The sequence below is a fragment of the Diuraphis noxia genome, unplaced genomic scaffold (genome assembly GCF_037042655.1).
Source record: "Diuraphis noxia isolate RWA-SAM2 unplaced genomic scaffold, SU_Dnox_SAM2 contig0002, whole genome shotgun sequence".
NCBI classification, from domain to species: Eukaryota; Metazoa; Arthropoda; class Insecta; order Hemiptera; family Aphididae; genus Diuraphis; species Diuraphis noxia.
In genome coordinates this window covers 85,891,369-85,904,273 of record NW_028301712.1, presented here as the reverse complement: position 1 = coordinate 85,904,273, position 12,905 = coordinate 85,891,369, and the positions used below count along the sequence as shown (strand labels likewise).

Below are 12,905 nucleotides of genomic sequence, written 5' to 3'. Positions count from 1 at the left end.
ATTTGCACATATGAAGCACATCCTTACGCAATGCTCCTTTATTAAAATAAATATTAAATGTATCTTGTTAAAAAAAAAAATAGTCTTGATCTTCCAAGGAGGCCAGTTCCCTTATACACGTCTTTAGTTCTCTCTATAATCAATTTAAACAATCCTCCGTGTAAAATTGTTTGATATTAAATAGAAAACTTGATTGCCATTGATGCCTTTCTCAGGCACTAAAAAGTAAAAATGTTAAATGTTTAATATCTAATATCTAATTATTTTTGAATCTTCTGATTTTTCTTTTCGTGGCAACATGTCATAAATTAAATTTAATAATATATTCTGTGGTAACACCGTAATTTTGTCTACGTTTATTGATAGTGGTATCAATATTTCGAATATTTGGTGATTCATCAATTGAGTCGGCATTCGGCATATTTATTGTTTTAAGTGCAACAAACACCAATTTGTAAACACTAAAGCCTTAATTTTACCATAGAATATTAACTTTACTGCCAACTGGATTTACCAATCTTTGTGATATTGGAAAGCGGTTCATTGTTCCTCACATACGTTCTACATTGGATTATACGTTGATACTTATTTGTTCCGAATACATCTAATATTTAAGAGATATCAACATATTTAAAGCAATCTATAAGTTAATTTATACAAGTTAAAATGGCCAAAGAGGAATCAAATACGGACGATAAACAAATCAAGATCAATAAATGGGATTACCTCGCTTTAAAAAATGCTTTGGATGACGCAGTAAAGGAGGTATTGATTACAAAATATAATCATGTTGAGGACTTTTCATTGATTGACTATCGTTTGCTGATATGCACATTTGCTGTGCTGGTCGCTGGGTTTGCACTTGGCTGGGATTTCTTCAATCCGTTCCCTAAATCCCGTTCTGTTCTTACGGTATGTGTTGCTTTTTATTTCATTACCATGGGTGCAATCACATTATACACAACATACATGGAAAAAGGCATATTTGCCGTGACTTTAGAACGAGATGAAAGCGGTTTTAATCCAGATGTTGTTTGGGAAGCTAGCAGTTATATAAAAAAACATACTGGTATGTATTATTTGACCCTGTTGCGCAAGGATACTGTTGGAGGAGATGTCAGAGAACGTGAAATATCTAAATCAGTTTCAAACTATTTTGATGAAGAAGGAACATTATGTCAAGATGTGGTGGAGAACGAGATAACCAAAATGAGGGAAGCTGTTTTAAAATTGAAGAAAATTGAATAATTTATATTAGACTATTAAAAGATTCTCATGGTTAAAATTAATTAAGGAATAACATAGGTATTAACTATGTTTTATTATAAATTAATTTAGTTTGATAAAAATATATTTGTTTGATCTTGAAATTTATATATTCATATACCGTGTTGATTTATAAATTTTACTCATAATAATTATACTGATGTATTACCATTCAAATATGAATAGAATAATGGTTGGGTAATATCATAAATATTTAATATTAAGAAACCCAGGTATTAGTTCCTCTGTTTTTTCATTATTCAGCGTTGGAAGTTTAAGTAATTTAGGTGAATTCAATTTTTTGAAGCTACAAAAACTACTGTTTTATACATTGATTCCATTTAATTTATAATAGTACTATAACTACTAATCTACAGTACCTACATGCATTTCTTAAAACTGATAATTATTGGAATATGTTGTAATAGTCATGGCTAAATATATTATTATTATTTATATTTGGCCCTGATCAAAGTGAGCTTATTTATTTTCCTGTGAATAAATGATTCATAATGTACATGGAGTATGGAGAGGTGTAATAGAAGTGGCGAGGGACCTACAAGGCATGGAATAAGCAAAAAAAAAATGTACATGATTGAATGTTGAAAGATTTTAAATATATTCATAATTATTAAATAATACAATAATACATCATATTTATAATAGCCAATAGATTAGATTTAAAAATATTTCCAACCTCTTTACTTTGACAGGTTATTGATAATTTTGTCCTAAATCGAATTAAAATATTTAAATTTTAATGATTCAACATTTGAAGTTTACGAATAAAATTCTAATATGCATATGTATTAATCAATTTTTTCTCACTATGGTGTTTAATTCCAGAGTAAAAGTTTTTGGAAATCTTCAATATCATTCAGGTGCAGATTTTTTTCTTAAAAATGTAGTCATTAATCCATTATTAATTATAAATATTGTTGTTTGAACTACTTTTTGTTATTCAACTAAGCCAACAATTTCTAGTTTTGGTAACATTTTGTTCTAATGTTTTGTAATTGAAATTTGAAGGCAATATAAATTATTTATAAATTACATACATTTTTTTTAAATATTATAAAATTATAAAATTCATTATGAATATAAATTATAAATCAATATTTATTACAAATATACCTAATTTCATATACATAAGAATGATTGATTTATATAATAGATTATACAACAATAAACACAAAATAAGTGAAAAAAAATTATAAGTGATTTGCTATTGAATAATATTTTTAATTAAGTATGGTTGGGTTAATTGATTTTTTTAGAACTTCAATCTCATTAAAATTAATGTACATTTTTAATAAAATAGCAAATAGTGAACATATTATTTATTTGAAATTTAAATGTCTTCCTGGAAAATATCATTTTTTATAAAAATATAAAACCTCACTTTGCATAAATTGTTCTAATTTTAACATTCATTTTATTAATTGGATTCTTTGGTACAAGGAATTTACCCATCCCTGCTCTTGATAAATATGTTAAATGTTAACAACAATAAACTTCATTAAAAAATAAAATTAACAATAATTTGGTTTTATATTCAAATGTTTATTAACAGAATCTTTAAGAAGTTGAATAACTTGAGGTGGATTTTTAGCTTGAATCACTGCAGTTCCAGACACTATCATATTTGCTCCTGCCTATAAAATATAAATAATACTTTGTTGTTAACAGTTACAAAATTGAATGTTTTAAACCAGCGGTTCCCAACCTCGGGTCGCAGAGGTTTTCATGGTGGGTCGCAAAAGCTTTTCTTACATTTACATATCATATTTTATTATATTATAATTTCAATTTCGGAGAAAAAAAATTATGTTCTTTTTTTTGAGTCGCCAAAAGTTAAATTTAAAATTTTAGGGTTGCAGTGGTTGCACTCATAAAAGGTTGGGAACCACTGTTTTAAACCTATAATTTGATTTCTTAATATAATTGGGCAGCAAATATTGTTATATTCAGTGGATTAGTCATAAACATAACCTGTGTATATCATAAATGCTAAATTATTAACTATGAAAAACTCTATTAACTTAATCAGTGCTGGCGTGAGGGGTGTGTCACTGGCTCACTGCACAGAGCCTCACACTTAGTGTGACAAAAATGATTAATAAATAACCTAACCATTAGCTATTAGCAAAATATGCATTAAAAAGTTTGAAAATATATGCATTTATATGCCCTAAAATTATTAAATTATGCACTGAAAATATGCATTATGTAAAAAACCATGAGCAAATTTTGAAATAATAAGAATATATCCATTAATTTTAAAAGTGTTTTATTAATTTTAATTTTTATACATTCAATTAGTAAAATAAAAAAAAATGAATAGGTACTTGTGAAGTTCGTGATATGTCTTTGTTATCTAATTTTTGTACACCATTATTCTGCACTTACAATTAAAAAAATTGGAATTTAATATTAGGTATTTCATTTTGAGGTATATTACTATATTAGTATAATATTTATAAAAATTATATTTACTTAAGAAATTACACTATATTATTAGTATTTTTTTTATGTTTTCCAACTTAAAAGATCGGCGATTGTCTATCAATAAGTTTTTGAGCATAGAAAAAGATCTTTCTACATCTGCTGAAGTAAGGGGTGCATATTTGAAATACAATAAATCATTTGCAGTCATATCATCAGGTAGATCTAAATTTGCAATATTGTCTTCTTCGCCACTCAAAACTTTGGAAATTTTACAAATTATGTTGTAGCCGATATTTTTGTCCAAAACATATTTTGGTTTTTTTTTAATTTCAATTCCGTAATATCCTTCTAATTTTGTAAATGTGTCTTGGATTTCTTCGACTATTTTAGGTAGTCACAGGAGAATAATAGGTAATAAATAGAAATACTACCATTTTGTAAACGGGAAAATAAATAAGAAACAAGAAACTTTTCAAATATTTGTCTAAAAAATTTTTTCATGAAATAATATGCGCTAACGCCGCTAACAACTCTAAAAAAATCGACTTTATGCCAAATATGCCTTAACACCAAAAACATGCACTATTAAACTTCATATTATTATTATTTTTATTACTTTAAAGCCTCAACAACTAAGGTTATTAGCTTACATATTTTAAAATATTACTTATATATATACAGGTACAATTTACAATACATTTTACAATATTACAATAAAATTATTCTTGGTAGGTATGTGTAATTAAAGTAGGGGAATATCTAGGAAAACATATGAAATTATATGAGGTTATAAAGTTTGGTTATTTTTAGGAAAGTTAGAATATTGACTTCATATTATTGTTACTACTGTTATGAAACGGATTTGTATCTCAGTTAGCATGTTTTCCTGTGTAGCAGAAAAAACATGCAGATGCATGAACTTATGAGCCTTGGTTATTATACATTAATATTACATGAGAACATCAACTTCCAATCTAAATGAGGCATTTTTTGCTAAAATAGGATTTAATACTCCAAGAATATTTAGTAAAAAATGTAATTAAATGTAGTTCACTTAATTATAGTTCACTTTTTACCTTAGCACAAACATCGATGTTATTTGGACCAATACCTCCATCAACTTCAATGTCCATTGTGGGATATTTTTCTCTCAAAAGTTCAATTTTTGGCATCATGTCTGTCATAAATTTCTGACCACCAAATCCAGGTTCAACCGTCATCACTAAAATCATATCAGCCATATCTATATATTCTTCAACACATGTAACCGGAGTGCCAGGTTTTATTGCTAAGCCTACTTTCATGCCAGCTTCTTTGACTTTACGGCATACTAAAGGAACGTCATCACATGGCTCAATGTGAAATGTGTATTGATCCACGTTAGCATCAGCCATAGCAGAAATCCACTAATAAATAAAATTTAAAAATTTAAATATTGGGCATCAATGCATTATACACAAAAACTTTTACATGCATATTTATTTTAAACTTTGTCTCAATGTAGAATACACCAGCCGGTGAACTGTTCCCATCAACCAGGGCGCTTTTCCTACATAACGCCATAAATAGTGACTGGTAGAAGAGGAAAAGTGCACAGAACTAGTATATTCTATTTTGAGACGGAATATGAATAAATTTTACTTGAATTGGATTTTGAACCATCATGTGTGTTTCAAACACAGTGTTAGGTAACTTAGTTCTTAAACATTTCACGACTGGATGTCCAAAAGTTAGATTAGGAACAAAAGTCCCATCCATAACATCTAAGTGTAAATAATCTGCTCCACTATCTACCAACTTTTGAGATTCATTATACAACTGCGATAAATCAGCGTTCAAAATAGATGGACCGATTTTACAAGATAATGTTTTGGCCATTTTCTAAAAATATAACAATAAGTTATTAATTTTTTTTTTCATTTGAATATAAGAATTTCGTTAATCAGGACTAACTGGGATTCTAGGTTGTTCAATTTAATGAACGTTTGAATAAACAAAATTACCTAAGGGAAAAAGGCGGAAAGCACCCCCCTCCCCCCGGTCTATAACAGGGATTAAGTACCTTTTCGTAGGAAAGATCAATTTTTTTTAATAAGTTACTAAACCATAATGTCCAGAGAGTCGTACAATTTATTTTAAGAATGATAAAAATTAAAAATCATTCAATTATGTATGTTCAAATAATAATATTATCTGCATATTTACAAGTTTAAAGAATACTTAGGAAACATTATAGGGCTTTTTTAGAACATATTAGTATCATATTTTAGGCTTTTAAGAACCTAAAAATCCACTCTTTAGTTATTAATATACAACAGTGGGTTTCACGTGAGCGCATCACATTATTCAAAAAAAATTACTTTTAAAATGAAATTTCAGTACCATTGTGTTAGTTAAAATAAAATATAATGAAATTAGTATAGCGTTGCTGCAAAAATAATATTTTGCAACAGTAATTTGTAATTAGTTAAGAGGACATGCAATAAGTGTGCAAAACAAAACAAAAAATATAATATAAAGGTAGGCAGATTTGTTAAAAATAGGGTAATAATAATAATTATCCAATTGTGAGGCATTAATAATAAAAACATAATAATTATGAAAATTTACATAACATTTATTTTTATTTGTTTTTACTTTGTACAATGAGTGTGAATCAAGTATGAGTTGGGAAATTTTGACCTACTCCATAAAATACAGAAATGTTGTCCAATTTCCACAATTTTGATGATTAAATACAATTATTATTATTATTTATTATTTAATATTTATTTATACATTAAACTGTTACTGTTAATGAAATTTCAAGTTAAGACTGAGTTCACCAGTATTGCAAGTCTGAGGTATAAGTATTGATTTTCATAAAATCAATAATTTGGTCATGAATAATACAATTTGTAGTATAACATGCAAAAGTAATCAAAATTTAAAAAGAAAGTCAGCGTCTCATATCAAACAGTTGGCAAGTAAATGATTTCGTTGGGTTTAGAAAACTGTTAAAACAATTTTTATTAACGAACAACTTACTATATAAGCAGAAAACGTATGAAAGTTGACCTTCAGCGGGCACGTTACTAAGCGAATAAAAAACAGGATTATGGGAAGTATACACTTTGATCGTACTGTAGTACTGCAACTACTGCTTTGCTTACTACTCAGAAAAAAAATTATAAAAAAGTTTTTAAAAAGTTTCCAATCTTGTGAGAACTGAAGACTTGTAAGGAAAATACACCGCACGCACGAGCGCCGTCGAAGCAGTTTGTACGAGTGACTTCGGTGATAAGAACCTATATTTACAGTAAAGTTTTGATCTTAGAACGCTAGACGGCCTAGACGAGTTACAATATCAAACCAAAAGGTGAAAGGGAAAAAAGATTATTAGTTAACATTTGCTATCTGTTTTTTTGTTTCTCATATTATGAAAATATGAAATAACGAAACTCCTCGATCATCAGCAGCGCCGAACACGTGTAGATTCGTGCGTCGCGCGTCGGTCGGGCGCCGGGCAGGCGGTATTGGGTAAGGGGAAACGGCCAAACGGGCCACGGCCAACGGATGTTATCGAATCAGCCGTAGGCGAGTACGTCATGTGTTTCACCGCGTTATCGCACGATTGGATGACCTTTTGATCTCAATAACTTAACGATGGGAACGCAGGGCCGCGGGGAAACCACGGCTTTTCGTATTGGTCGTCCCAATTCGGCAGCGGTGGCTAACACGATATTAGGTAGACAGATTCGACCGGATCGTCATGGAAGAAACACGCTGACTGATGACGTCTGACGCGACACAATGGACAGCGGTGTTAAAAAAGAACGCTATGACGTCACGGGTGGGTGGAGCCGGGCGCACTAGCCACCTCTCGCCCGTTGACCGTGTTACACGAAGTAGAAGAAATCCCCATCCATTGTGTTTGGTTTTGTACTGTCTGTTACGGTGTTTTAATTAATTGTCCATTCTCTATTCCTTCGTTGTCATCTGGGCGCACAAGAACCTCGCTGGTGCTTACACACTCTCGGACACACTACTAAAATTTTCCGACGACCATTTCGTTTTTTAATTATTCGCTGTGGAGGTTTTAAAGGTGCCGCACGACCATGGAGAAGATATCAAGTAGTAAAAACAGTAATAGTAGTAGTAAGAAAAACAGCAGTCTGTTGTCGATAATGCGTAACTGGCAGACGGCATGCTACGGATTGGAAAACTCGGTGTCTGACACCGAGCCTTCCCAATACTCTATTTCTCTTTGCCCTGGGCCTCAGTGGTGGTCCTGATGTCCCCCATGCCGCAATTGTAGCCAAACGCAACAGAGAGGGCAGCAGCGGCATGGGCAAGCTTATTCAATCGGAGCTCTCTGTACTGGAATCACAACCAGTGCATGAATTCGAACTTTTGGAGGACGTGAAGAAACATTATGCAGTACGGATTACGTTTGGGATGCAGATCACGGCTGACGTAGATATACAATGGGATACAATATTGTCCGGTCGCAAGCTCTACATACAAGTGAGTTGTAATTTGTAGGTACTTGCAACAATACATTGTTGTCGCCCAATATACACATTTAATGGGTGGGCGACCACAATGTTTTTGGAATGACATAATATCATTATGAGGTTCTGTACGATCTTATCCTCAGATGGTAGGTTTAACATTAAAGGGTGTAATCGTGTATTATATTGTTTTCATTCTTCGTGTTTCTTAATGATTCGATACATGTTTTGGCTCAAGGTCATCATAACAAATTTTATCTGTTTTGATATTGTGTTTACAAAATTCATAATATGATTAACAATTTATGTCGAAGGAATGTCAGCCAAAAAATGTATTGTTTTCAACAAAATAATATATCATGTTTGTTAAGTTAAGATGTTATTTATAGGTAGGTTGTGCAATAATATATTTGGTACATACTACATGTTTTCTATTTACATTGGTAAGTAACATGAATTGAGTTTAAAAAAAAATAAACACCAACTAAATCACAGTACTGACAGTATTTTAATTTAGTAGTATTTAACTCTGTGTAACTTTCATTTTCGATATTTTCTTATTTAGGATAACTTATGAGGTTTATTTACCTACCTACCAAAATAAAAACATGATAATTATTTAAGTATAAAAGCATCAACAGAGTTTAAACATAGGTGTACTTGTTTTTGGTGCTTCTCGCTTGGTACCAATTTTAATATTTATCACTTTTATAATATAATAAGTATTACAATTAAAATAAAATATGATTTTTATGTTATACCTGATCTTATCTCAATGTTGATATAAACATTTGAGTACAGTACCTCTCATTAACCTGTGTAGCCATACAAATTAATAAAATTATTGATATTAAATGCAATTGTCAAATAGTATAATATTGGGTATTTACCTAACCTAAAAGCAAAATGTAAATTTAGTAGGTATAGATCTATTTTTTATCTGTGGTAAGAATATCAATGGTTATTAGTAGATTAAGATAAATTATGAAAACACCTATTAAACGTGTTTTTTAAACATCACAAATAGGTGATATTAATAAATGTTTTAAATTTTAATTATTATTTGAAATCAATTTATCTATCTACCTACAACTTGCTAACAAAGTCTAATAAGTCAATAAAATTATCTAAATTATTTTACCACTATAATATGATATTTTATTGATGAATAATATTGTGAGATTATTAGGTACTTTTTATTTTTATCTTAGCTATAATTATTATTTATTTTTTTAAATTTTTGTCCTTGTTGCTGAATATATTTTATACTATCTGCCAGCATTTAATTGGACAAAGTTATCTAAATGTTTAGTATAGTTATATTTATGTATTTTAATTATTATTTATCTTTTAACCATAAGCTTTTATTTGTATTACAATATTGACTATATGATTTTGGATTTTAAATAAATGGAAATGAATCAATACGGTATACCTCACTGAAATTTGTTTAATTTATGAATGTTGAGTGTTGACTATTTCACTACTACACCATGCTTTAAACCTGTGTAACCTAGGTATATAAAATATATTTTTTAATTTTTTTTTAAACTATAGGTACAATCTAATTATTTAAGTTTAAAATAATGACAGCCAAGGTTTCCCAAAACTGTATAGTTACCTATAAATCATATTATTTTAAAATACAGGAACATAATACTATCTTTGTTGCTTATTATGGATTGGCTATAAATACAAATGTAAAACATTTTGATAATTTAATAAAGAACATAGATGAAACCATTATTAATAGTTTCAATTTTTCAAATTTTTACCTTATATTTATTGTGATTTATTGTAAACTTCTTAATAGTTTAATGCTACTTAAGTGATGTTTTTTTTGCATTAATAAATTAAACCATATATATTTTTAAATAGAATTTTCTTATTTACAATTATAATCATTTTTTCTATGCCCTTTAATATTTTATAATCATTAATAAATTTTATATCTTCAACATTAATGATGTAGCATTTTCTTGCTCAATTAAATATATTTTTCATAAAGTGTATCACCATTCTTGATACACTGTACTGCATACCTTATTTTGTGATAAGCATTTAAAACTTAATTCAACGTATCTTATTTAATTTATATGAATTTGAAAAATATTGTTTTTGTTTATCTGATTTTCAGAAATTAATTAAGAATGCTATCAATTGAATTGAATGTCTTCTTGACTGAAATGATAATTCTATCAAAAATATTCTTAATACATGATATATTTTTTATACATTTTTATTCTAATGATGTTGTGAAGACTTCGTCCCTCTTGGATCTCAATATTATTTTCTGGTGAGGGTAACTGCTTGCTCATTGGTGGGGACCAAATGCCCTCTATAAACTATTTTTTAATTTGTGCGTTTTGCACCTATGGACATCACAAAAAAATTAAAATAAATGTAATTACCAGCCATTAGGGTATTTAGTACTATTAATCTAGATTTATATTTATTATAATTTAATATACATTTATGTTTACTTACCTTTAGATTCTAATTAATATTAATCCTCGCCTCATATTTTTACTCACAATATATGGCTATTGTAACATTTTATCTGTAGTGATAATTTATTTTATGAATAGTTTTTTTTTAATTATGTTTAGGTTAATAACTATCTATTCTTACCTCTATTTTTTATAATTAATACTTAAAGTACTTATCGCTTAAGTACTTTTTTCCTATTAATTTTTTAATTTTTAAACAATAGTAAATTGTTTTATGTGCTATTAATTTTTTTTAAATATAAACCTAACTTCCAAATGTGGACACAATTTAAAAATGTTGTTAAGATAATAGTTTTTCAAAATAAAAATCTTATTTTAGTTGATTATAACCTTCTGGTGCATTTATAATAAATTAACCATTATTTATTGAAACTTCAAAATAAACATTATTTATGTGTTATTAATATAATAAAATGATAATTACAATTGATGTTATAATAACTTGTCTGTTTTTACTAGTCTCAAATCTGAAAGATATCATTATCTGGTCAAATTTGACTTTGAAGCTTGTAGAGAAATTTAAATTTGTATATTTTTTAGGTGGCTGATGCACAAAGACCAGTTGGATCAAAAGAAGGTTTTTTGGCCATGCTGGAATATGCAGAAGAATATTTAAATGTATCTCATATAATTGTCTGCTTTGCCAAGAACCATCCTGAACGCAACATACTGGTCAGAGGTTTCATGTTTTTGGGATTTTCGTTACAACCTCCAGGGCTCAACAAGATTGTACCACATGCTGCTATTGATAACTATAACCACTATATGGTGTACGATGTCGAATCATAATTTCATTAAATTTCTCTCATTTTTAAAAACAAAAACAAAATATTCAAATAATTTCAAAAATTATAATTATTTAAACTGTAGGATATATAGTTGAATTCGATTGTCAATGCTGCCACTACCCCTCTTTGTTGCTCTTAACATTATTATTATTAAATGTGTAAATTGATGCTTGTTTAATCATACAATAATTAATTACTTTAATTACATTACATTTTAAAATATTTTTTTTTTGCTTTTGTTTATTACTTACATAGATAAATACTTTTTTTTTAACAATCATGTAAATGAAATTACACTTTTTTCTAATTTGTCTCAATTTTTATTTTTAGATTAAGAATTATTTATAGTTATAAAAAAAAACAATAATTATATATTTAAATGGGTATCAATCTGTTTTTATTTATTTATTCTTATGGAAAAAAATAGTTATCTTTTAATTAATCAAAAGCGTTTTTGGAAATCATATTTTCATATGATACAGAAAAGTTTATGAATAAACTTTTGTTTACAATTAATTATACAAGTGTTGAATAGTTAACAAATAAATATTTATCAATGGTTGAGCTTTGCAACATAAGTATTGATAAAAATTAAAAATTACAAACAAACACTTCACACATTATTTATAAGTATTAAAATATAATGTATTTTTAATCAATGTTATGAACATATTTTTTCATAAGAGAATACTACCTGTGTGTTTGTCATCTTTATATTACTCACCTACAACGACCTATTAAAAAACTATTAGCCTCTAGGTAAGAACGTTATTAGTGCTTAAGCGTCACTGATTTTTGATATTTTCATTTTCAAGCAAGATATGGATCGGTGTGTGAAATATCAAAAGTTAATAATGCTCTTGCTTGAAAATTAAAACTGAATAAAAGCCAACGCTTTAACACAGATAATAATCTTACCATAAAGTCTGATAATAGGTCCATTTACTTTTATATAAAAACTAACAGGACACTATTAAAACTAGTGAACATGCCATGTATTACATTATTACATGTGTAAGGCGGGTACAATAAATGTATGGGCAGCATTCTATCAACACAGCTATAAATAGTATTTATAGCTGCGGTTAATAAATAATAAGTAACAAGTAAATCATTGATTAAATATATTTAAAAAAATAAAAATCGTGCCCGTACAAAAATAATTTTTTAATAGTAAAATCAGGGAATTGCAATGTAAGTGTGTAAAATTGTTAAATCACTAATATACCCATAATTATGAAAAACTTAGCTTTTAATCAAAATTTGTGTAAAACATGTGCCTAAAAAGGTTGTATCTGAGTTTAAGTTGGATAAATAGCTATTAAATGTTTTACAATCACAGAAAGTCATTGCTGACTCGTTAAGCGGAAGTTATATCCCCATAATTGTATTGTCTGTCT

At 28.2% G+C, this 12,905-nt stretch overlaps 3 protein-coding genes across 3 annotated transcripts; 2 read left to right on the top strand and 1 right to left on the bottom strand.

Moving 5' to 3' along the window:
* Positions 1-384: 384 nt before the first annotated feature.
* Spase25 (Signal peptidase complex subunit Spase25) lies at positions 385-1,374 on the top strand. Its single transcript, XM_015510736.2, has one exon. The coding sequence runs from the start codon at positions 667-669 to the stop codon at positions 1,246-1,248; it is 582 nt and encodes a 193-aa protein (XP_015366222.1). The 5' UTR covers positions 385-666; the 3' UTR covers positions 1,249-1,374.
* A 487-nt stretch (positions 1,375-1,861) lies between these two features.
* On the bottom strand, positions 1,862-7,171 carry Rpe (ribulose-phosphate 3-epimerase). The gene is made up of 4 exons (XM_089220992.1): positions 6,742-7,171; positions 5,356-5,595; positions 4,791-5,120; positions 1,862-2,921 (listed from the first exon to the last, which is right to left on the bottom strand). Exons 2-4 carry the CDS (start codon positions 5,590-5,592, stop codon positions 2,799-2,801), a joined length of 690 nt encoding a protein of 229 aa, XP_089077118.1. The 5' UTR covers positions 5,593-5,595; positions 6,742-7,171; the 3' UTR covers positions 1,862-2,798.
* A 433-nt stretch (positions 7,172-7,604) lies between these two features.
* Positions 7,605-11,895, top strand: Oda (Ornithine decarboxylase antizyme). Its single transcript, XM_089220993.1, is given in 3 exon segments — positions 7,605-7,985; positions 7,987-8,220; positions 11,258-11,895. Coding segments are annotated over 3 exon segments (657 nt in total). The 5' UTR covers positions 7,605-7,811; the 3' UTR covers positions 11,507-11,895.
* The last annotated feature ends 1,010 nt before the right edge of the window (positions 11,896-12,905 follow it).

What these genes read in the sequence shown, in the direction of transcription:
- Rpe (XM_089220992.1), bottom strand. Translation starts at nt 5,592, where the DNA reads ATGGCCAAAACATTATCTTGTAAAATCGGTCCATCTATTTTGAACGCT. An exon ending in TGGTTCAAAATCCAATTCAA is followed by an intron (nt 5,121 to 5,355) that starts GTAAAATTTATT and finishes TTTATTTATTAG; the next exon opens with TGGATTTCTGCTATGGCTGA. An exon ending in ACATCGATGTTTGTGCTAAG is followed by an intron (nt 2,922 to 4,790) that starts GTAAAAAGTGAA and finishes TATATTTTATAG; the next exon opens with GCAGGAGCAAATATGATAGT.
- Spase25 (XM_015510736.2), top strand. Translation starts at nt 667, where the DNA reads ATGGCCAAAGAGGAATCAAATACGGACGATAAACAAATCAAGATCAAT.